Source organism: Ruditapes philippinarum, unplaced genomic scaffold (genome assembly GCF_026571515.1).
Source record: "Ruditapes philippinarum isolate M1 unplaced genomic scaffold, ASM2657151v2 ctg7394_1_1_1_1, whole genome shotgun sequence".
Classification (NCBI taxonomy): domain Eukaryota; kingdom Metazoa; phylum Mollusca; class Bivalvia; order Venerida; family Veneridae; genus Ruditapes; species Ruditapes philippinarum.
The window spans coordinates 34221-60649 of NW_026853432.1; the positions used below are offsets into that span (position 1 = coordinate 34221).

General features: G+C 34.8%; 2 protein-coding genes across 4 annotated transcripts in view; both read left to right on the forward strand.

The window, feature by feature from the left end:
- LOC132736867 (interferon-induced protein 44-like) overlaps nucleotides 1–24791 on the forward strand; it is a 37862-nt gene extending 13071 nt beyond the window's left edge. Inside the window, exons 3-6 of the mRNA XM_060724089.1 lie at nucleotides 19197–19252; nucleotides 19817–19963; nucleotides 20475–20646; nucleotides 23697–24791. Coding sequence (XP_060580072.1) covers nucleotides 19823–19963; nucleotides 20475–20646; nucleotides 23697–24010 — 627 coding nt within the window. The 5' untranslated portion in view covers nucleotides 19197–19252; nucleotides 19817–19822 and the 3' untranslated portion in view covers nucleotides 24011–24791. The remainder of the gene's footprint in view (nucleotides 1–19196; nucleotides 19253–19816; nucleotides 19964–20474; nucleotides 20647–23696) is intronic.
- LOC132736865 (uncharacterized) lies at nucleotides 1951–17478 on the forward strand. 3 transcript variants are annotated; one of them, XM_060724086.1, is made up of 3 exons: nucleotides 1951–2037; nucleotides 16028–16556; nucleotides 17371–17478. In XM_060724086.1, exons 2-3 carry the CDS (start codon nucleotides 16034–16036, stop codon nucleotides 17439–17441), a joined length of 594 nt encoding a protein of 197 aa, XP_060580069.1. In that variant the 5' UTR covers nucleotides 1951–2037; nucleotides 16028–16033; the 3' UTR covers nucleotides 17442–17478. The 3 variants fall into 3 exon arrangements, with proteins under 3 accessions (XP_060580069.1, XP_060580068.1, XP_060580070.1); XM_060724085.1 differs by lacking the exon at nucleotides 1951–2037 and adding an exon at nucleotides 9983–10206; XM_060724087.1 differs by lacking the exon at nucleotides 1951–2037 and adding an exon at nucleotides 11019–11139.
- Nucleotides 24792–26429: the final 1638 nt, after the last annotated feature.

Here is a 26429-nt window from a genome sequence, read left to right on the forward strand (position 1 = left end):
TTTGACTGAAATTCAACAATTAAAAGAGCTCTATTTCCATCTTGGAAAAGCACAACCCTCTGTTTTAAAACTGACATGGCCTCTTAAAATAAAGAACCTAATCTCAAACCCCTTCAAGTATCTCTAAAATTCTTCTGTTTAGTTTAGTCAATGAAGTGATTGTTATATGACTATCACATGACAATGAAGTACCCTACACGATGCAGGAACCTGCTTTAAGATATTTTTGTCTATAATATTCATTTTCACAAATAGTTAATGGTGTATTTATGGGACTTACAAAGGTAATAGCAATTTGTATGAAATTACACTAAGTAATAAAATATGTTATGTAAATATTTGTTCCTATGCACTGTTTTCATTTGACATCAGCAGACATGTCTGTCAGAAACTAAGCTTTTATGCACACAAGTTCAGGACATCATAGTCACTTCTAGTAAAAAAATAGCAGCACATGAATGAAAGGTTTGAGAATAGGTTGGGTGTGAGATTAGGTACTTACACGATAAGTCTCATCATATCAATATACTAAGATATACATGTATGCACATAACATTAATAATTCCCAGTTTCTATTAAATAAATATGAAATCCTAACATTAACATGCTTTTGATGACCTTACAACTGGTAAATTTTATACAACAACAATAGTAAGTAATACCTAAGATAGACAGAAAAGAACAAATAATTTAGTAAACATGAGTTACTTCCCCTTAAAATATAGAAAACCTGAAGCACAAAAGAACACCCTAAACAGCAAAATTATGAAATGTTGCAGGCTCAGTTTTATTAAGCCATGCATATTAATGGTAAAGTACTCATAAAAAAATAGATGGACATGTGACAGCAGTAATTGCAGAAAATCGGATAGCTTTCAACATCCGGATACTGGTACACTTTGTAAAAACAAACATTCTGTGCAACAGATAAACGTAATATGGATAAAATCAATAGGATGTTCGTTTACAACAGTTCATTACCTATCCTAATACTCATTTGCAGGTGCACCTTCTTTTTGTAGGAAAATTTTGAAAATATATAAATGAATGAATGAACGGATACGGCATCAATGTAGACCACAACGATATTCGAAATCCGGGTTTTAGTAACTAAGGGACAAGCTGTTAAACTGAGCCTGCAATTTCGTGAAAATAATATCACAATGCACATGCTTTTTACATAATGTTATTAAATACAAATATAACAACATATTTGTTTACTTGATTTTTACGAATCAAAATAAAACTAATTAACACAACATGACATTAACTTATAATAATAACAGCTCCTTCCATAGGCCAAAATAAAAAGCATTCCATAATAGACGACGCCGCTCACCGGCGTCGCCAATAACATATTACAACTTAACTTCGTATAAAGAGACATCTTTATGAATTCTACCTATCTAAGAATTTTTGGTCAAGGTCAACAGGCCATACAGTAAATGTGCATAGACATAGGGACTTCATTCTATCTGTTTACATGCATCTTCATATATACTCATATTCCTCTTTGTTAAACTTAGAGAACTGGCTTCCATAACTTTATTTCACTTTTATTTTGATGTTCGCCGAAGACTCTCCAGCTTACAGAACTATCATTTTTACATTTTCAAAACGCACCCCTGGAAAAAAATTACGAAGCGAGTCGCTACTAGCTTTTTTAAAAGCTAACCTTGTTTTTAATTTACGTTGATGATATTGCTGATCCCCCTTTACGTATAACAAAACATTTTTTGCAAGATGTGCCTACAAATAATATCAGTAAGATTGAAGATTAACACAGTCATGATCTCAACATATTAAATATATAATCGAAACATGGTACGTTCACTTTTTAACCTTCTAACTCCGAGGTTGTGTACTTCTGTAAGAGACCGCCCACAATAATTAAACTTATTGCAAAACTCAATTTACTGTCGTTCTATCACATTCACAGTATTCGCAAAACACGGGTACCAATTTTCGGAAAACTACTTTCGTTTTCACAATAATTAATTACAGACCTTTAGAGGAGTTTGAAAAATTGCACAAAAGGTAGGTGTTATTAATGCATTCTACAAATCTGAATTCATATTCTATTTCTATTTAAGAGTTCTTTTTAATTAACTCTTTTTTAAAGAAATATAAATTAATACATGTCGATAAGTGAACAGATATCTAGGTCACGATTATTTTTTTACAATACGCTGGCAGGGGCGTAGCTGCGAAAATTCTAAATGTACGAACAAACTAACGCACATGAGGTCAATGGGATGCACAGGCAATTTTTCGATTATACTATTTCACGTCCATATAATATAACAAAACTGTGGTTTGAATTCTCAAATTAAAGACATTTTACCACTACATGTATTACTATTGTCTGTTAAGAAATGAGTCATTTCACTTTTATTTATAAGCATAAACTATAGTCCTTCCAAAATTAATTGTTGAAGAGCAAATAACCAGAACCAGAAATAAACAGGTCAATACTTGCGAATTAGCAAATAATGTGGAAATTTTACTCAAAACTACCAGATTCTAAGAAAGAGACGATGAAAATGGTCTATGAATTAGTTGTTTGGCACATAATTTTTACAAGATGAAAGGCAAGTTTAATTAAGCACATAAAACTCACTTTTTAAAGATGAACATTACATTTTGTGACGAGTGTTTTTGTATACTGTAGTATATACACACGTTTTCCGACGAACTCCGTTACAGTTATCACAAGAACTCCTGTCAAGTTAACATAAGAACTCCATCCTTCGTGTAACAGTCCCCCCTCCATGTTCTCGAAGCCCTTCCCTGAATCTTTCATTTTTAAGCACTGAGTGTTAAGTGTTTTTGCACAAGGAATTTATTGATGGCCACTGGGGTTTGCTACTTCGTGTTAAGCAATCCTTAGATACTCCGACGCGTTGACCGAACGGTTAAGATCGCCGACTTCAATTCACTTGCCCCTCACTGCTATTGATTCTTCAAAATAATGTATATATTAAGTTTTTTTATTTGGACATTTTTTTTCTGCAAAAAATGCCAAAGTAAAAATATAAAATTAAAAAAAGATTCTTCAGAAGGACTTATATATTTATAAGAAAAAAATTGCCAGTTCCTGTGATTATGGCAGTTTTTTATCTATCGATATGCAAACTTTGATAAATAAAGTAAGCTTACCACAGTCACACCTGTGTACAACGGCCACTAAAAAGAAGAAACTGAACATGACCTATTTTTAGACAATTGGTCTGTATTTTGAAGTTTCTTTGTTCTATTTAATCAATGGAGGGTTGTCGTGCGTGCGTGCTTGTGTGGAACCATATGGGCGAGCAACCTTATCCGGTGAAATGTGACTTGGATTATTTATAGGAAATATTAGTCGTCGCTGACCTAAGATTTAAGTCATCAACACGATATTTAAACCACATAAGTATCACTGATTTCAGAAAATGATTAAAAAAATCGATAATATTCGACTGCTTTATTAGAAACCATAACGACAGGAAATTTGGACAAAAAGGTAAGTGGTGTTATTCAGTTATTTTCACAGGCAAGAGTATCGGACCTAGAAAGAAAAAATATGACCTGATTGATAACAAAAAAACTGTGTTTATCTTAAAAGTGTCAAAAACCAAAAAAAAATGTAAATTATGACCCCATAAAAAATATACTAAGTTAAGAGAAGGCCGGAGCTCCAGATTCCAGCCTACGAGCAAGGGATTCATTTCTCGGGCCGTTGTGAAAACAATTGTCCAAACAATTAAAAAAATTGTATCACTATTTCACGTTTGTATTAAGCTTCCAAATGAGACCAATCCCAAGTCTCTAGCCATTCCCGTTCATGAAATATCTATCAAGAAACGAGCGCATTCGTGCTAAAAATTCTTGGTAGACAAAATTGCGGCACAACGATTCGGTACGTAAACATAGACTAATACATGTTTGCCAGCCGAGTACGGGTCAAAATCACTTGAATTTACTAAATAACATTACTAAATACATTAAGTTGGACCACTCACAACCGTCAGTAGCATCTGATACACGCAAAATTCGAATTTCAAACCTTTCCACGGTCTTTAGATTCCTTTCTACGCCATTGTAAATCAGCTGTTCGGTATTTTGTAACGAGCCTTCTGATTGGCCAATAGCAAGGAAACCGCAACGTTTCACACAAGGATGCCTAATGGCGTAAAAGCGATTGAAATAGTGAATTTTTATTTAAAAAGCCACGCGACCAATTTATTTTTGTAAAATTAATGCGTACTTATAAATTTTAACCGGCTTAGTGTTTTAAATTATTTTTTACTCTCTCAACATGTCTCCGCCCTCTTTCGTCCCGCGATATTGATTGACACCCCGAAACACAAAAATCATGCCTGTCAATATCGGCGACATCTCTTATGCACAGTAGAATCTCACTTAGCTGGCACTTAATTCGTGAAGGTCAAGGATTATGTTTAATGTTTATAGTTATGATGTTTATAAGGACATTGGAATTCGAATTCATGACGAAGAATTGTGTTTACTGCTTTAACAAATAAAATCTACGGACGAGTAATTTGTTAGAACAAAGTTAGGTACCTGTCCAGCATTACCTTGTTTTCAATGTTGCTCTTTTACTTTAATTATTAATTGGAATATAAGCCTGGATGTAACACCTTTTCTCATTTTTATTCAAAATCTTATAGCAGCTTTTCGGCCCTTTTTATTGTGAATATAATTCGGTACCAGTAAGTAATGTTAATTTTATCAAAAAATTGAACTTCCCAACCTTTTCCATGTCGTCAGAAAATATATTGTTCAAAGTATTGATTTACCTGAAATGGGGTCTCAGTTATTGCACATGGGCATTCAAGCTAGAATTCCCCAGGTGTTGTTTATTTTTAAATGTCACAAGTTCTCTAAGGAAACTTTAAAGTGACATTATGCTCATATTTTCATAGTCAAGTTGAGCTGAATTGACTTTATATTTCAAAAGATTGAATGTCAAAAATTAAATGGTGTTTGACCAACAGTTTATATTGGAAAATGTTTGGGATAAAATTATAAATACGCCTAAAATTTAAAAAGACTGCCCCACTCTTTTTATAAACTAAGCGTTATAGGTAAATTCTAATGGATCTTTAGAGAAATTTCATTTGGATCTGTGTGTTATTTATTGTTTATGCGAACTTTATTATCAAATTGAAAGGAATTATGGCAAAATGAAAACTTATTTTGATCTTCACCCGTTCACTTACTGTATACCCTTTGATGGGCATAATATCACTTTAAACAACATGCAAAACTTCAAAACATATAAATCGCTGTACTATTTTAACTGCTGTATTGCATAGAAATCAAAATGCTAGGAAACCAGTAATGTTTTCAGTTAAAACGTTCAGATTGAAAACTCGGATTAAAAAAAAACTGTTCACCATCTATTACATATAATTTTTGTTTCTGGAGAGAAAAGGGTAATTATTTTCACGACTACTTTCTCTTTAATTCTATGTATTTCTATGAAAAAATGTCCACGATATTATAAGACGAGCGTCTGTCCTAGGATGATAATTTGGTCTTAACGGTACATGGTAAAGTCCAAAAACGGGGTTATCTAGATTATTATGCGATATCGTAAAAGTAAACACTTACATATACTATATAGCATTATTCTTACAGTATCGTTGGTGAATGACCGTTATAGCTCTGCCGGTAGATCGAAATTATTGTAACTTTTAGTGTTTTGTACTCATAGGTTCGAACCCCACGTACTGCCATTTTATATTTTCTTCTTGCTCTGTTTTTTATCATTATTATTTATTTGTATTTCGTTTTCCTTTTTTGTTTTCTTCTTATAATATATATTTTATAGTATATATTTATTTTTTTTATTTCTATTCTATTTTCTTTTTGTATTTTTGAACGCAGTGTAATAAAATATTCGATCTCATATTCATGTATGTATATAAAAAACCGGTCAAACTTGTTTTCTGAACAATTGACTGTTCAGAGGTAAAAAAAAAACAAGTGTCTTACCATTAGTCGAACTTCTGCCTGTACGGGTAAAACACATTACTGACACGGTTGCTCTACCTACTGCGCTAACAAGACATATGATAGCATGTAATTTTATTATTTGTTTGGGTCGTCAGACCAAACAAATAATGGTAGCGAAATTTTAGACCCTGACGCTGTTAAATGCCGAAAGTAGTCCGCTTTTTTGAAGCGGTTACTTCCCTTTATATGTACACTAACGCCGATAATTCAGGGAAGACCACTGCGCAAAGATTGTCAAATGACAGGCGCATTGATTTTCAAGCAAAATAGTTCAAAATGGTCGAATATTTCTAATATTGTTTTATTTTTTATAGATATACATGCTTATAGTAAGCTTCATGATTATTTACATCTATGTTAAACAACAGGTTTAGCGCCGAAATAATAAGAGTTACAAACCCTAATTTAGAATAATTTGGTTTTCTTCAGGCCGTTAACATATAACTTCAGCGTGGCCGAGGGGTTTGCACGCTCGCTTAGGAATCGGGAGGTCTGGAGTTCAAATCCCAGTTAACGCATCTAATTTTAGAGTCACAAAAGTTAAAACACTGGAAAGCATTGGTAGCACTATACAAAAACAAATTGGTTTATAATCTCACACCTTCTTCTTTCTGACATTCTGAGATCCAAACAAATTCAGCGCCTTCTGTGCTTTGATTTTCATTCTTATAGCTTGTGGCATTGATCTTTGCGACGGACGCGCCCTCAGGCGCGTTCAGAGCTAAGTCATCTACACATGGGATTTCGTTGGCTACACTCGCGCAATGTGTCCTAAACCAATTAACAGCCCAAGAAATAGTACATGAATTTGATCCTTCAAAACTCCCATACTTTGTCTGGATATCTTAATGTCTTCCATATTTAGCCTTTTCAATTTCAAATTAAGTTATCCAAGTTAAAATATGAACGTATATTATTGATAAAAACGTTGTAGTCCCGTAGTATTATTGCGCAATATGCAAATTACTGCTGAAACGATTTACCGGTGTCGAAAAAGTAGGACAGCAAATTATACTACAATAAAGGTGTAACCTCTGAGTTCCAAGACATTATTAGTAGGAAATAAATATTTCTACATTATACAAAACATTATTATTAACAAATCAAAAGTTTTTCGTGACTCTAGGATAACTCGCGCATTAATAAAAGAAGAACTATTTTCGTGACTCATACCGCGGGTTTAGCTGAATATTCAGCAGTTATTAATATATTAGATACAGTACAGTGGCTAGTATAAATATCTATTTTTGAAAATGCATGTAAAACACTTTACCGCCATGTAGTCTTTCATGGTAAGGAAGTTATAATATCAGTTCTACTTCCGATTCTTGTGGTTTGTTTACATATTTAACTAGGTCACGATATGAGTTAACCTTCGCTATTCTAAATATAGATTCTGCATCACCTGTTCTGATTTTTGGACAGGCGATTAGGAAGTACACATTAAACATGTAATTAATAAACCAGCGGATTGTAATGCAATACTTTTAGAAATGCTATACAATTGTAAGAAGCAAACAAGTTGAAAATGGAATTTAGTGTGAAGTTGAAAAGGACAACTAAACACTGTAGTGCTTAAGTGACATTTAAAATTAAAATAAAAACGATGTGCTCTGGCCTCTACATCTTTACCTTGTAAATAAAAAAAATCTAAGAAATACACTATTAATTGCTGATGATTTTAACCAATTTTTTTTAATGAGACATATCCAAGAGAAATAAAAATACAAATGACTTATATTTTATTGTCTGTATGCCCACTATGATATAACACGAAGCAATTCTAAATAGCATTCTCAAATGTATAATGTATTATGTTTGAAGTTTATTTGCCTGGATTTATTCTAGAAATATTTCGTTTGTTTTCTATTTACATATCATTTCTTAGAATAAATCGATAAGGACACTGATTTACAAGTTTGACCAGAGTTTTTAGGCATAAATTTCATTCTGTATTTAAGTGCTTGAAAGTAGAAAATCTGAATTATATCAATTTGGGACACAAAATATATTGCTCTACAAATCTCGAACTTGTATGGAACAAATTTTCTCTGTTATATATTTTGTGTTGTTTTTGTTTTGTTTTTTTTTTGTTTTTTTTCTAAAAGAAGCCTTAATATGTCTCTCCGGTTGCATGTCCGTCGCATTCAGTGCTGCAGCACTTTGATTCGCATTGTTATTGGTCTTTGTTATGCCCCGGTCACATATTCACGGATAATGTCACGGAAGAGCTACGGTCTAATCGTTCACGGATTACTACGGAAATGTGAAATTCCGTAGTCCGCTACGGCTCCAGTACGGACACACAACGGTATGAGTACGGACTTCGACGGATTTACCACTGAGAAACGGATTGTTACGGACGGACACGGTTTTATACGGAGCGGCATGAATCAGGACGGACGCACGACGGATACACTACGGTCTGGTACGGTATAAACACGGGTTAGTACGAATTAGCACGGGTCTGATACGGAGAAGAACGAATTGATACGGAGAAGAACGTATTGCCACGGATCTATACGGACCTATTATAAACGTCCACAACCTCTAGCATGCTCAATTTCAAAATGCCTCACAAGGAAAGAACACCTAGAAAACGAATTGCAGATTTTAATGATTTTGGCGGAGAGGATTCGGCCTCATCGCGTCCGACCCCCGAGACATATTAGGTCCGATTAAAGTGAAGTTCGTGAAGAACGCCGGATCCTCAACAAGTTCGGCCAAGAGAGCATCATACTAAACATGAAGGGGTCTTCGTAAAAGCCCATCTCTAGTGCACAATCTCCTCTGTCTTCTCTTACTTGATCAGATATGGGCTAGTAATCATTTAAGAAAAAATTTGATCAATACTGCTTCTCTTTTGATTTTGAAATTTGCTGTTCATTTTACAATAACAATAATTATCGTGAATGTTTGTGTTTTAATTAAATACATGTATGTAAAAAGCCTGTTAATTAATCTTATTATCACTCAAGGGCCAGCGTCCGAGGCTTATGAGACACTTCGTTTTATGTACATATTTACTCCAATTTCACGATACTAATTAATGTTTGTAAAATATGTAACATTAACTGCTATTCTATTACATATGTCGTTATGGATTGTAGTACGATATTAATATATTTTTACCTCAAGCAGATCGACCACTGCCTCCGCATTCTGAGCTATTTTAATATAAAATTGCAATTATCATTTATTGAATGTTTGTTTTAACAAGAAAGTATTATTTATACCCTTGAAAAAGCACATAATACTTAATGTATCCGTACTTCATACCGTGGTGGACCGTACCATTCCGTACCGTTTCGTGTTGCAATGCAATAAACCGTATAAGACCGTGCTAATCCCTGCCTCTCCGTAGTACAACGTATTACGATCGTAGCTTTCCGTGACAATGCCGTATTAATCCGTATTAAAACAGTAGCTTATACGTTGGGTAGCCGTACAAATACGTATTTCTCCGTACCAAACCGTGGAAATCCTTGACAGGTTGAGGCCTACGAATCAGTACGGACTAGTACGGTTTTTGTACGGACCAGTGCGTATCAGTACGGTTTAATACGGACTAGTAGGGATACGCTACTTTTCCGTAGCAAATTTTTGTGCATGTTTAAAAATTGTCAAGGATCGCTACGGATATACAAGGACTACTACCATTGATTACGGTTACAATAAGGAAAGCTACTGACCAGTACGGGTAGCTACGGACGATGTCGGAATTAATCCGTGGCTCTTCCGTGGGCGTATTCCGTGAATACATGACTATTATGAATGTGGGTATTATGTTAACAAAGGCTCAAGTTATCATCCTAGGACAGTAACAGCTGTTCGCTTGTGCATCGCACGAATGTAAACAAAAAACCAATATCCCTGTAGCTCCGCCTCTGAAATAGCGTCGGTCGATTTACCTGGTTAGTAGCACTGGTTGTTTTCAAAATTTGAAAATAACTGCCATCTCATTGGACAAAAAATAATTTCAAACACTTATGAACTTTAACCTATACAAAATGTACTCGTGAGTGTCATTAATCAAAATAAAACTAGAAAACATCCGTTTAAACTGATTTTACTACTCAAGAGCAACCGTATCACATTTGGATATCCTTGGTGAATATCGCACAGCCATTGCTTCCTAGTTGGATTACATGGCAGTGGTGACATTTGAATGGACAAATCTCCCAGGTGACAAATTTAATTTCAGTTTGCTTTAGCATGTTCATTTTTCCTTAATCTTTCATAGGAAGTTCAATTTCTTTCAAATCATAACTAATTAAATCGTTTAAATGCATTAGATCTTAATCGATGTGTAATGTCAAATTGTTTGCTACACGTTTTTGCAGTGATCTGTTAAGACCTAACGTACCATGGAAAATGAAAAATGCAAAATATCAGATAAATGGGGAAAAACATGATATAGGTTACATTATAGGTCTTATAATAAGGTCTAGCCAATAATCTGAACTATCTTTTATGTTGCTTTTTGCCAATAAGTCCAGTAATTGTGATACAATACTTTGTTTACATTTTGCTACTTTTATGACCAAAAAATTCACATTCAGCGATTCTTTCTTAGGTGATAGGCATCTAGCATGCTCTTAAAAAGTTACCGAAATGATATAAAATCTTTATTTGCCCAAAAAGAAGTATTTATTCGTTTCTGATACATAATTTGCCCCTAAGGAAGCAGTTTGCGCCAGCTAGTAATGGTGGTTTTGGAACAACTGAATGTCTTATTTCTGTGACCACGAATGAAATATAACATGTCCATAATTTCTCTTTTTATTCCACTTTTAAGATTTTTGTTCAACACGAAATCAAATAAATAGCCTTTATTAAACAAGGTAAATGTAGTCTTATCTGTAGCTATTGATTAAGTCGAACACGATAACGTTTACATTAATCGGTCTTACCATTATGATAAAATGGGTTGTTCAAGTTCTTCAATTATTATGTTTTGCATTTTTATTGCAATATAGAAGATAGACACGTAAATCCGAGTAGCTTCGTAATTTAAGAGTTCAGATTATGAAGATATTAGGTTAGGTTACATCTAATGGTCTACATTTTTTGAGTAATACTGGTTTTTACTTTCAGAATATTTTGATAGTGTGTCACGTACGTAACTTTTTATTTTCTCTTTTATAATGTTTTGCACAATTTACATTTAAACTTATGACGGTTAAGCAAAATTGAATGTATTTGATTTTTAATTGTCATTAAACAGATTAAACAGTATTATCAATTTTATTCTGTTTGAAACTCTCAATTCCATTCGCCACATTTTTATCCCCCCCCCCGTAGCGGAAAGGGGATTATAGGAATGGCCTCCGTCTGTCAGTCCGTCTGTCCGTCCATAGCACTGTCGTGTCCGCTCCACAACTTTTAAACCGCTTATTTTTTAGCTCACCTGACCACGAAGTGGTCAAGGTGAGGTATAGTGATGGGGCTATGTCCGGCGTCCGTCGTCGTGCGTCGTGCATTGTGCGTCGTCAACAATTGGGTTGTTAACAGTCTAGCAGTCACAGTTTTGATTGGATCGTTGTCAAGCTTTGTCAGAATGTTTGTCTCAATGAAATACAGATCGAGTTCGAAGATGGGTCATCTCCGGTCAAAAATTAGGTCACAGGAGCTAAAAATAGAAAAATCTTGTTAACACTCAAATGGCTGCAGTTTTGATCCAAATATTCTGGAAATTTGTCAGGAAGGTTGTTTTGATGATTTCTAGGTAAAGTTCGAAGATGGGTCATCTCCGGTCAAAAACTAGGTCACAGGAGCTAAAAATAGAAAAGGCTTGATAACACTCTACTGGCTGCAGTTTTAATCCAAATATTCTGTAAATTTGTCAGGAAGGTTGTTTCGATAATTTCTAGGTCAAGTTTGAAGATGGGTCATCTGCGGTCAAAAACTAGGTCACAGGAGCTAAAAATAGAAAAAAGCTTGTTAACACTCTAGTGGCTGTAGTTTTGATCCAAATATTCTGGAAAGTTGTTTTGATGATTTCTAGGTCAAGTTCCAAGATGGGTTATCTCCGGTCAAAAACTAGGTCACATGAGCTAAAAATAGATAAAGCTGTTAACACTCTACTGGCTGCAGTTTTGATTCAAATATTCTTCAAATTTGTCAGAAAGGTTGTTTTGATGATTTCTAGGTCAAGTTTGAATATGGGTCGTCTCCAGTCAAAAATTAGGTCGCATTGCCCAAATATGGAAAACCTTTTTAACACACTAAAGGTCACATTTTTTAACTCAATTGTCATCAAACTTTGCCAGGATGCTTGTCTAAGACATTGCTTGGATGCGGTTGATGGGTCAGGGGAGCGATCCAGGGCCATCATGGCCCTCTTGTTTAAATAACTGTGCACAAGTGATCACCATAATGAGACGATGTGCAGAGCGCAATATTTGGGTTGCTACCCTCAAGGTCAAGGTCACACGTAAAGGTCAAATGTTTAAAAGTCTTCATCTCATAATAAAAAGTCTACATTTCGTGTCCGCTTCATAACTTTTAAACCGCTGAAAGTTTGTTTTTTAAATAACTTTGCACAAGTGATCACCATAATGATACGATATGCAGAACGCAATAATTTGGTTGCTACCTCCAAGGTCAATGTCACACTTAAAAGTCAAGTGTTAAAAAGTCTATATTTCGTGTCCGCTCCATAACTTTTAAACCGCTGAAAGTTGGCACAAGTGATCACCATAATGAGTCGATATGCAGAGCGCAATAATTGGGTTGCTACCCCCAAATTCAAGGTAAAACTTAAAGGCCAAGTACTGAAAGGCTACATTTTGTGTCGCTCCATAACTTTTAAACCCCTGAAAAGTTTTTTAATAACTTGGCTCAAGTTATCACCATTATGAGACGATGTGCAAAAGTGCAATTGATTCTCCCAAGGTCAAGGTCACACTTACAGATCAAATGTTAGAAAGTCTACATTTCGTGTCCGCTACATAACAATGTTTTTAAGATATCTTGGCAGAAATGATCCCCATTATGACACCATTGGCAGAGCACAATTATCAAGTCACAACCCTGAAGGTCAGGGTCACACTCGAAAATCCAATGTAAAAGCATCTATTTTTCATGTCCGCTCTATAACTTATTGACAATTCAAAGGTTTTAAAATTACTTGGCAAAAATGATCCCCACCCTGACATAATCTACAGAGCTCAAAATTCTGGTTGCTACCCCCAGGTCAAGGTAATATGTTTTCCATAACTATTGACTTATTGAAGGTTTTAAATAACTTGACACAAATAATCACCATCGTGAGACTATGTGCTTATGATATGCATGGCACAACATCAATGTCTTGGTTGAGAAAAGGTCATTTGTATATACTGTATATATATTCTTTCATTGCTCATTAATTACCCCAATCACGACTGTGTTGTGTTATACTTAACTTGTTGAATGCGAATGTGTGTATAACTAAGTGTTCTTAACAGTGCTGAAATAGCAATGTGTAAATGAAAATTACGGGGAACTAAAATCTAGTTCGATGTAAAAAAAAAACCATAAAAAAATGAATGCCTTTTTCAGGATTCGAACCAGGGTCTCTACACTGATAGAGCACTACGCCATTATGCTTAACGCATTTAGAATGAGTGATTGATTAGGTGGTAAAAGAGTTAGACGATAAATAGTATGTTTTCATCATCCCTATTTGTCAATATTGATGTAAACATATAATGAAAGGAATAGGGAATTCGAGCTGTAGATCGCTATTCTGACCTTTTATTTGAATAAAAATACTAGAGGTAACAGCAAACAATTAACATAACTTTGCTCATTTTTTTACAAATATATTGTGGTGAAATTTTAAATATATCCAGTCATCTCATAGTTAGAATTGGACAAGCTATATGCATGAAGTTAATGGCCGGGAAAATAACAATCGGAACTCCTCGGCTATTATTTATAATAACCTCGGACTTAATACGGTTTTAAAGTAATTATACCACGTGACTTTAGATACACACACACGCACGCACACACGCACACACACAAGCGCGCGCACAAGTACCATAGAAGACCGAATCATAATTAATTATTAATTGTTTTATTGGGTCTTGAACTCATCGAACATACTGAATGTGTGTAAAAAGATTATTAATGAGACTTCTGTTAGAAATAATTAAGTAAGATGCCGAGTGATTAACACGTCAGACTAGTAATCTAAAGATTGCTGGCCGCGTGGGTTCAAACCCAGTCAGGGGCAGGGCGTTTTTACCGTTAGCAAAAAAACTCTACACTTTTTTTTGGTTCCAGTTCCAGTGTTTTAACCCTTTACCTCATATATACGCGAAACAACGCACTTTCGACACCCCCCCCTTTTTACGCCTGATTTAGTGAAAAGTGTCCTATTTGGGCCCAAAACACATGTTGTCGTTTGAGAAATGTTGCTAAAAAAGTGAGCACTTTTTCGGCGCCGCCCCCCATCCAAAAGATACATCAGGGGGTGGCCAGAAGTGGGATGTGCCACCTTCTGTTTGGGGGGGGGGTTTGAAGGGGGGCGGCACTCCCCCTTATCGCCAAGAAAATTTTGGACTTGTGAGAGGCTAAAAATGACCCCAGGGCGATCATAAGGTTACGTGTAACCAACGCTAAAAAGCCTTTGACTCTGTCTCAATCCCTTGAGAAGTTGCAGCACTTTGAAATAAATTTTGATGGAAAAAATCGAGGCAAAATAGTGATATTTGTCAATTTTGAGATGTCCCCTCGTTGCCATGGTAACAGGAAATTTAAGACTGAGCATGTCGTTGCAAAGGCAATGGTCCAGTCAACATTTGTGCCAAGTTTGAGTAGTATTGAAGCATTTTTCATAGTTTCATAGCAGTTTGAACTTGTAACAGGAGGCTTTTCAGTGAAAACGGCCATTTTTCACAATATGCTCATGAGGGAAAGGGTTAATATGCTTAGAGATTCCAACAAAATAGAACTAAAGTAAATTCGTATAACCTAATCTCTTGCGGGATTCAAAGTAGATGGACACAAGTACGCAAAGTAATATACTTAACAGATGATTATTACATGTACCTTACATGTAGCGTGTTTGCATACTATACTTTAATTACTCTCTTTTACAGTTTAATTTCAATCCAAAAGGACATTTAAAACGCATATTTCGTTTTGAGTCAGCAGATTGGAGACATTCCTTTACGTTCCAAATTGACTAATTATACGTACAGCTATTTACTCTGCGATAAATGTAATATTGGACAATTAGCAAGCCTAATTTTATCATGAATATACATCTTGCAACATAAAATCTAACGGCAGTGTTGCGACATTAACGGTAAGGGAAAATCGTGCGACATTTAACGTTACAGTTGCGACATTTAATGGTAGTCAATTTTGCGACATTAAGCAGCGGTTGCGACATTTAGCGGCAATGGTGCGACATTTAGCGACAAGTGCGACATTTAGCGGCGTTGCGACATATAACGAAGCCACACACGCGACTTGTCTTACATGGAGTGTAAGATAGGTTTTTCTAGCACCGATGTAAACAGTAGATAATCCTGTCTGCTATGCAGGACCATTTCATTCAACTCGTGCAATAATTTCAATATTAAACTTACATTAATTCAAATCTTGTATTTATCATTAATCAGTATTTGAATCTCAGGAGCTATAAGTAGAAAAATCTTGTTTACACTCTAGTGGCTACTGTTTTGATCCGAATATCCTGGAAATTGGTCTAAAAGTTTGTTTTGGTGATATCTAGGTCAAGTTCGAATATAGGTCACCTATTGTCAAAAACTAGGTCACACCGCCCAAATATGGACAAACCTTTTTAACACTCTAGTGGTCACATGTTTGACTCATTTGTCATCAAACTTAGTCAGGATGCTTGTCTAGGTAATTGCTCGGTTGAGTTCGATGGGTTAGGAGAGCGATCTAGGCTCATCTTGGCTCATCTTGTTTGTAAACTGTTAGAATTATTTATTTTTTGTTTGACAAAATGTGTTCGTTAAAATGGGATTTATATTTTTTGCAGAAAAAAATGGCAGGGAAACTGTCAGTTGTTGACAAGAAACAACTAGAATGCTTTATACAGGCGGACCAAAAGCAATTTAATTTGTTGTATAGCTTTACTACAGATGGTGCAGATGCGTCAACATTTCATCAACTTTGTGACAAGAAAGGCCCGACAGTGACTGTTATTTATAACACTCGAGGTACAGTGTACGGGGGCTTCACTGAGAATAGTTGGGCCTCTGAAAGTGGGGTATATGTAAGGGATGATCATGCCTTCCTTTTTCGATTACAACACAATGGAGACCGTAACCCGGCGAAGTTCCCCGTGAGAAAGCCCGAATATGCCATTCGCTGCAAAAACACACATGGGCCAATATTTGGAGCAGACATTATCACGTTCGAGGGAGCACTGACTAAGAAGGACAGTCAGTTCACTTTAAATGGCGGATTTACATACCATAATTCTTATGACATGGGGGCATGTTCAATCGGACAGTTTTCTAACGATTTATTAACTATCACAGATTTGGAGGTATACAGTGTATCTGGTAAGTATCCCCTCAAAACACTCCTAGCAAAAAAAAAATGAAAAAAAAAAAGGAGAAAAACTAGTAGTGTATGATATGAAGTCATTTTGGAAACTGGGAAACACATTTAGTTAAAAAGATGTGCCATTTTTTTTAATTTCTTTTCTGTTAATCACGTACATTTAAACATATTGTATAAAATATATACTGCATTTTGTAATGATTAAAAAAATGTCCAAAAACTTGAAAAGGGAAAAAAATATTCTACGTCATTTTCATTTTTGTTTTCGCTATTGTTTGATAAAAGTACGAAGTCGAAGACATACAAAATGGCTATGGACGTCTCAAAATAAAATCCATATCAGTATTTGTCATAAATCATTGATCACTTCACAAGTTCACATTGTGTAAATAAACATAATTAAGGTCAGAAAGATAAAAAAACAGATTGTCACACATTTCCTCCACAAGAAAGTTGTAAAGATAGCAATGATATTAAAGACTTGAGCTTGATTCTTTTAGCAATAAATGAATAAATAAATAAATAAATTTAAATATAAAAACCCGACTATTTACAATAATCACAAGCAAAATAATAAGTGTATTATCGGACGAAAACAATAATAATAGTTTAAATCATTAAAGAAATATCCAACAGGGCGTATCTATAATCCGTGTTTGCATTTCATACAGTCAAGTGGTCAGTAACACAAATATAAAATATATATTATTAAATAACAGGAATTAATGCGAAGTATATAGGTATGAATACCCATTTACGTGTAGCAAATATATACATGTATATTAACAAAGAATGTATGTTTTGTGAACACAGATACAGTACCCTTACCAGCTTGGAGACAGATAGGAGGTTGGAAGAAACAGGTAAAGCCCCAGTCACATTAGAGCTTACGACCAGTGAAGACCAGTTCACGATCACCAGAGACCTTTGGTCGCGGACAATCTTTAAAACGTCTTATGACGGTCATCGGTGATCTTTGACAGTCGCAGGTTATCTTATTTAGATCCCACGACCAATTTCAGTCGTAGAGAGGTTTTTGAGCTTGCACAAAAACCTCCCTGCGATCAAACAAGGGTTGCTAGTGATCTTAATAAGGGTTTGGGTTTCGCACAAAACGTTTTAGGGGAAACCATGACAGGGACGGGGATCTAAAATAAACAACACAATCTTGAGACCCAAAAAACGTTTGTTTAGACCTGTCTGGGGATTTTTCAATTGATACTGGCTTTTTATAGTCGAAAAAACCCAAAATTTTTCCTTCAAAAGGTTTTTTGCAGACAACGCTGATAAAACGTCAAATTTTTTTAAATCGCCCCGGGGGGTCGCAAATAAAACGTAACCTTTATTTTTGACTGGGGGTTTTTCTTACAAATTAAATTGGGAATGACGTAATCATATTTTACTTTAAAAAGATTTTTATTTAAAGGGGGGAAAACATCTTGGGGATTATTAAGACAGGGTTTTGAAAACCGAGGGGACCACAAAAGGAGGGTTTTTCCTGTGAAGAATTTAATGAAAACCCGGTTTAACTTTAAAAACACACCCCAGCTTTTTTTGTTTCGTGCTCTTTGGGTTTTTTTTTTCCAAACCCCAATTTTTAAAACATTTTTATCTTACCGGGCCAACTCTTCGGGTTCCCCGGGTTTAAAAAAACCAGAAAAATTTTTAATTAAATTTTTAAAACGGCTCAAGAAAAAATGAAACCGGAAAAATTCAAAAGGGCAAAAATCAAAAAATTTAAAAAAAATAATTTTTAACCTTCCCCGAGGGCGAGCCAGTGAATTTAGTCGGGTACTTTTTCCTTGAGCTAAGCAGGCCGGGGAATTTAAAGGGTCCTGTATGTTTTTATTTAAGGGTTTAAAACCCTCATAAGTAAATTTTTTTATTTAAAAATAATTATTTTCTAAAAAAAATTTCCAAACATCCAAAAATTTTAAAAAGTAAACTACTGCAAATGTGTATACACATTATAAGTAATCATTAAAATGTATGCATTCATTTCTTATTGAAACAAATTGACATAGACTTTATCAAAAATAAATTTCAAATTACCTCCCTTTATTTACATGAAATTAAAATTCGGTAATATCTTAACAAATAAAGCTTTTTGGAACTTACAATATTGAAAACAATCTTCATTTGAGCATCATATTTATGATATAAAAGAAAATTTGAGTTACAATATCTGTTAAGTCGGTATACTTGACGACTTTGTCATTCAAAATGTGAATCAATAGCGAGCAAGAAAAGCAAACGATGAACCATAATGACATGTTGCAAATTAACCATATACCATCCACTATTTTGTTCCGTTTGGTGATGTTAGATGAAAAACACTGTTAAGATATCTTCTTTCTTTATTTAAAGCATGCATGTGTTTTTTTCCAATCAAAAATAAATTTTTTATTCCTCCCTGTAAAAGTAAAAAAATAAATGCATTCTTTTTATAAAAATTAATGGGTTTTAAAATTTCATTTTTTGTAAAAGAATTTTAAAAAATTGAAGAAAAGAAAAACGATGCGTGGGCCCCACACCACGGGCCTTTGGGTTGGGAAAAAAGAAAAAAGTTCTCTTCCCTTGGGCCGGGTTGGGCCCGGAAAATTTAAGTTTTTTCAAAAAAATTTCCCCAAACTTTTGAGGTCATGTGACTGGACAGGCTGTGTGTGGTAGTGCGGAGCAGAGTATTACATCAAAGGTATACATCCAAAAAGGTGCATTTACGAAATCCCACTTTTGCCTACAACACCTTTCATGTTTAACTGATTAAATTCGTTATATAATCATTTGTTGCAAGGTTTCATCGCCTGCTCGTTCCATTTTGACACATAAAACTTTATTCCCAAGCAATAACGGATGTTTACTATTTACAATTTGACCAAAAGATATTTAAGACGCAAAAAGAACTATTGAGTAATTTAATTTTCAGGCTGTCATACTCACCCTGGTGATGACTCATCATGGTAAACTTCAACAAATAAGAGACTGAATCGAGAGAAAAATGAAGACCTTTTATTTTTATTTCCTTCCCTTTTTTTTTAGAAAATAAACCACGTGACTATAAATCACAAGTACATTATATAAAAAATATACTGTTAAAAAGCACCGTTACACATGCGTTACCTATGTAAAAGCACAAATTTTTTAGTCACGTGGCACAACTTGCAGAAACAGTACGAATAACTCCCATTGGCCATTGCAAAAACGTTACGGGTAATGAGATTATATATCAATAATGTACAGCCTTTTTGTCTATTTACAGTACCGCATGTATCGTGTGCGGGGGTCCGCTCTGACAGAGCCATTGAAATTTAGGTTGTGTGACACAAGAGGGATTGAAGAAAATCAAGGTATGGATGGCACGGAGCTCAATTACCTTTTGGCGGGAAATGTTCCAAACGGATACCAGGTTTGAAAATCTCTAATTCAAATACATACAAGTATAAAAGTGTCATTGTTCTGTATGTGATTTTACTCTTGTAAATTCCTACTCGATGCTTCTTTATAACAACTATATATGAGCCGTGTCACGACAAAACCAACATAATGTGTTTGCGACCAGCATGGATCGAGACCAGCCTGCGCATCCGCGCAGTCTGATCAGGATCCATGCTGTTCGCTTACAAACCCTATTACAAGTAGAGAAACTGATAGCGAACAGCACGGATCCTGATCAGACTGCGCGTATGCGCAGGCTGGTCTGGATCCATGCTGGTCGCAAACGCATAACGTTGATTTTGTCGTGACGCGGCTTATATGTCTGCCTTTATTTTACATGAAAAAGACTGTTTTATGAAAATATTTCAGCATCAAATCATTTGTACTTACTTTAGGATAACGTGTTTACAGAACTGTTTGTTTGTGATATACATTTCAAACTTTACAAAACATCCACATACTGGTATGCATTCTTTTATCAGTTTAATCCATCAACTCCGATTTCTCCCGACACAACTGGATTTGTTGCCTCACCGACATTGAACCACAAAATTCATTGTGTTTGCTTTATAATGGATGGAACCACAGTGTCGGTAATGTCAGAGAAAATGTTAGAAAAGATTAAGGCCCTCCAGAGTAAAGTTCGACAAAAAGGTATGATATAACGAGTTCATTATTAATGATATCTGTCATATGTTGAGGCTCAGATCAGAATAACCTTCGCAAGGGACCCGCCTATTGGGCCGTAACGAGGCTTGCCTACTTAAGGCGGTAACGAGGGTTGCCTAGTTATCGCCCATGGGCGGGTTCCCGAGGGATGGATATTCCGATCCGAACCGCAAACATATGTCAGATATTTTTTCTTGCATATTCTACCATATTCCATCATAAATTTAAATTCTTTTTTTACCATAATAAAACAATTTTCTATGGAAAATTATGTCATAACACCCAAAACTATTTTCTTACAACAACGTATGAAATTACAACTTCATTCAGGACAGTGCAATTTCGTCATCCAAAGCATGCCGTTGTATAGCACGCAACTCATCTGCCCCCACCCCCATGCCAGATGGAATGTTCGGCATGGGTTAAAACTAATGGAAACACCAGTCTGATATGCACGAAATGTACTGTTTGTTCTGATTCATTTCATGAGTAACCATCAAGTGTTTAGTGATAAGCAGTTAGATCACAATTTTGATATTTCGTAAAATCTGTGATATTCTTATGAAGAAAAAAATAGATAATTCAATACGAGTGATTAAACTATCTACGCAGATCGTATATTTAAAATAATATAAGTCTCTGCGATCTACAAAAACAAATTCCTTAAATATTTTGACTATTTTAACAAATCTGATAGGCTAATAAAGGCAAAACGAATGCATTAGTATGTAGATGTTTTGAATGTGCCGGTCGGAAGTTAAATTTAAAGAACATTTTTCAATGATATGTATGCTGTATTCTGCCAACCTTATATTATTATACAAACCAAGTTGTGTAAGATTCTAAACATTTAAGGCCCATTCAGCCTCATAAATGATATCATTTTAATGTTTCAAAAACTTATTTATTTTTGTAGTCCTGCTACACTTTTCAAAAGGTTACTCATTGTTCATATTTCTGAGCAATTTTTGTGTCGCCTTGAAAAAGGCGACATATAGGGGTTACTTTTGTCGGCGGATTCGGCGTCGTTGTTGTCGTCGGCGTCGTTGTCGGTGTCGGCGTCGGCGTCCCCTAAAGCTTGTCCGGAGCATAAGTCAGTCATTATAAGTTGGATTGACTTCAAACTTGGTATGCATGCTTCTTATAATGACCCAAAGTGCAGTGCACAAGAACCGGTACTTTGCACTTCTCACTTTTTGAGTGACTGCCCTTTGTTAATTTTCGTACTTTATTTTTGTCCGAGCCATTTCTCCTAAAGTATAAAATCTATGGACTTGAAACTTCATAGGATGATAGATCTCATTAAGAAGAAGTGCAGTGCCCAAGAACTGGTACTCTGCATTTCTTATTTTTTGAGTTTGTGCCCTTTGTTAATTTTCATACTTTATTTTTGTCCGGGCCATTTCTCCTAAAGTATAAAAGGTATGGACTTAAAACTTCATAGGATGATAGATCTCATTAAGAAGAAGTGCAGTGCACAAGACCTGGTACTCTGCATTTCTTATTTTTTGAGTTATTGCCCTTTGTTAATTTTCATACTTTATTTTTGTCCGGGCCATTTCTCCTTAAGTATAAAAGCTATGGACATGAACCTTCATAGGATGATAGATCTCATTAAGCAGAAGTGCAGTGCCCAAGAACTGGTACTCTGCATTTCTTATTTTTTGAGTTATTGCCCTTTGTTAATTTTCATACTTTATTTTTGTACAGGCCATTTCCCATAAATTATAAAAAGCTTTAGAATTGAAACTTAATAGGATGATGGATGTTATTGATAGGAAGTGCAGTGCACAGAAACTGCTGCTCTGCATTTCTTACTTTTTGAGTTATTGCCTTGAAAAAGGCGACATATAGGGGTTACTTTTGTCGGCGGTGTCGGCGTCGATGTCGTCGTCGGCGTCGTTGTCGGCGTCGGCGTCCCCTAAAGCTTGTCCGGAGCATAAGTCAGTTATTATAAGTTGGATTGACTTCAAACTTGGTATGCATGATTTTTATAATGACCCAAAGTGCAGTGCACAAGAACCGGTACTCTGCACTTCTTATTTTTTGAGTTATTGCCCTTTGGTAATTTTCATACTTTATTTTTGTCCGGGCCATTTCTCCTAAAGTATAAAAGCTATGGACATGAAACTTCATAGGATGATAGATCTCATTAAGAAAAAGTGTAATGCCCAAGAACTGGTACTCTGCATTTCTTATTTTTTGAGTTATTGCCCTTTGTTAATTTTCATACTTTATTTTTGTCCGGGCCATTTCTCATAAATTATAGAAGCTTTAGACTTGAAACTTAATAGGATGATAGATGTTATTGATAAGAAGTGCAGTGCACAGAAACTGCTGCTCTGCATTTCTTATTTTTTGAGTTATTGCCCTTTGTTGATTTTCAAATTTCATTTTCTCCTAAACTATATTGTTCACAAGGCGACACATCCGACTGGCGTTGTTCTAGTTTTTTGCTTATTTTCCTTTTTCGGTAATTAGGACAGTTATAGTGAATTAGTGTTTCGTATGGAAGTCAAAATACCACTTTGTTTACATTTCTCTACCTTATTGTCACAATTTTTTTCACATTCAACATTATTTCATTTAGGTGATGAACATGTCGCATGTTCTGAATCATTATAACAATATTATTTATTACATAATTTCCCGGTCTACAGAATGCATAAATAATTCATTATACCGAGGCATGATCTGCTATATGTATTGCTAATTGTTAGAAGCACTGGGTATTTGATTGCAGAATAATGAAGACATATAACATGTTCTCTATCTAATCATAAGCCTGTGTTTAAAAATTGCATATCTCCCATGCCCTGCAATTGATCCTCGATTTTCTTGTTCTTTCACTGTTCATAAGATATAATTTTTAAAACCCTGTGCCGCGCATAATCACTTTTTAAAGAGTACATTATTGCTTTTCACGGAATTCATCACGGTTGTAAAAAAATATTTTGATAAAATTCTTCGGATTATTTATTGCATGTATTGGAATTTATTAAAAAACAACAATAATTTTGTTATTGCATTTCTAGGCCTGTCACAAGTAGTCCTTATTACTAAAATCGACAAAGTCTGTTCTAATGTAGAGGAAGATGTGTCAACAGTATTTCAGAGCGTTGCAATACAAGAGCTTGTTGATACGGTTTCTAATATCTTTGGCGTACCGAGGAGTCATGTGTTACCAGTCAAAAATTATGAAAAGGAAATCAACGTGAGGGATGATGTAAGTTTACTAGCACTTCATTCACTGCGACAGATTCTCCGGGCATCTGAAGATTTTATGTTTAACCTTCTTGATATGCTGGACGACGAAAGGGAAACGAAAGGCTCTGATTCGACGGAATGATCTATAACATGAAGTCATAGGCACTTTGTTTCGGGATAAAAAAACAACATTTTGAGTGGTTTGTAGAACTCAAATTTAATTGAATGTAACGATTCTTTAACGTAGATGTCCCTTTTCTAAAATTGTCATTTTTTTCCGATGTTAGTAAAAGAAAACATCAAGGTAGACCGTGGAAACGTCGGCGACTATTAAATTATATTCAATTAAAATTTGAGTTCTACACACCTCTCAAAAAGAGTGTTTTTTTTTATCCCGTAACCGAGTGCCTATGCATGAAGTGTAACAGTCGCGACACTTGTACAGACGGTGTTTTGTTTTGAAATATTAAATTATGTATACTGACTTGTGATAAATGATTATGATAAGAACGCAGGATCTATATTTATTAACGATAAATTCTATTTTTATTGCTTTCTATTTTGGGTTTATGTTCAGGAAAATGACTATTTGTATGTAATGGAATGTCTTAGAATATTTTCATACTAGGTTCATTTTGTTTGAATTCTATGGACCACGCACAGAGTATTATAGACCGCATTTCATTGAAGTGCTCTCGAAAAAAATTCTCTTGACTTATAGCATGTACACGTTTTACAGTCGTAACTATTACGTCATATCAATTAATGAAGCAGATGTAAAACTTTTATAATAGTAGAATCGTGATATTTTGAATGTTATAGATCAAAATTTTCTAATATAAGTGTTATCAACCATTTTGAAAAAAAAACCATGTAATGAACCTCTATGACAAAGTCGCGTTGATATTTAAAATACAATGAAACATATACATTTGTATAAACATTATGCATTAAAATCTTTCTTTTTTCCAAATTTTTAGAAATAGATTAATTGATTAAATTACAAATTTATGTATAAGAGTTTCTTTGTCATTTTTTATCCTTTTTATCCTGACCAGGCGCTATAGGTCTTACCAATGCGTTTTTTTTTATCCTTTTATCTTGTGCTTTACATCTTACCAATACTGATCTTGTATGGGAAGCACGCCTACTTAAAGCACATCTTAAGCACCATCGACGCATCGCTTAAAATCAGATGTGAGATTTCCGGTTCTACTAGTTCACCAGGCACATACCTAGGAAATTTGAATGGTTTTAATTTATGGTAATTTCGAAATTTGTTATCAAATTGTTTCAAAAATGAGAAGGGCAGTTTTACTTCGCTAATATTATGACGTACGTATTTATAAGGATATGGTAAAATTTGAACAGCGTAAAGTACAAAACTCTTCAAACCAGTCTACTGAAAATAGCGTCCATTTTGATAGAAAGGTTCATCTAATATGTTATTTAGTCTCTTTCCTAATTATACTTCCCAATTTTTGTAGTTAATACGGACAGCTTCATGTGAAAGTATGTGCAGATGCAAAAGCCATTGCGATACTCAATTAACCTGTAACTTCTTTACACTTCTTCAGCCGCTTCACCCCTTCTTCCACGGCAAATATTTATTAGCCAACTGAAGTTTTCTCCTTTTCAATACCCAACACATTAAAGCTGTACATTTTAATGACCAAGCATGCTATTTTTTCTTAGCAGACAAAAGAAAACACACATTTACCTCAACAGGTAAATAAATAATAACAAAACATATAAATCCTCGTGAACAAAGACAAACACGAACTATTTCAAACCTCTGCATAAAGGCCATCCAAAAGAAAGACTATACATTGCTTTAATAGACAAGTAGTCTTTACTCTGCAATGAGTCTTTACCGCCAAAGTTACCCACTATATTTGTTTAAATAATGCTTGCATTGACACTGATTTTGTTAAAACGTAACAATTCTAGCGGCTTCATATAGATAATTCCTATTTTTTTACGTATTTACTTCCCTTGCCTAAAGTGGCAGCCAAATCAATTTAAACAGCCGATTAACGCGAATTTTCACATTCCTTTTTAATGTATGTAGCAAATTATTATTATAGCACCAATATGTTAAATAATTTTATCAGTTTTCATGAAGATGATAGAATTGTGAGAGATTTTTATCTGATCTTAAGCAAATGACCCTCAAAATGGTGGCCAGGGGAGGTAAAATTGCTATGTGAATTTTTTATAAAATATTTCTTCTACTACTGAGTAGGTAGTTATTCTATAAATGTGAAGCGTATTCTAAACGCGGATGTAGATGTGAAATATTATTGAGCGCACTCCTTTACACTTGAAATTTTAACATTTTCATGAAACCGTAAATTTTGAATGCCGAAGAAACTATAGTAGAGTTGTAAAAATAGGAGGCATGTCCCGTCCTAACTCAATGCCACGCCTAGGTGTTTATAGTGTTTTACACAATTTAAGTGGAAATTATCAAAATATTATTGTAGGCGGTCTCCTACAGGTGAACATAACCTCCCATGTAGAAGGATTAAAATTAAATAACCATTGTTTCGACCATATAT

Bases quoted from the DNA above. Each gene is read 5' to 3' on its own strand.
- LOC132736865 (XM_060724086.1), top strand. From the start codon at position 16,034: ATGGCAGGGAAACTGTCAGTTGTTGACAAGAAACAACTAGAATGCTTT. The intron at 16,557-17,370 runs GTAAGTATCCCC...TTGTGAACACAG, and splicing joins GGAGGTATACAGTGTATCTG to ATACAGTACCCTTACCAGCT.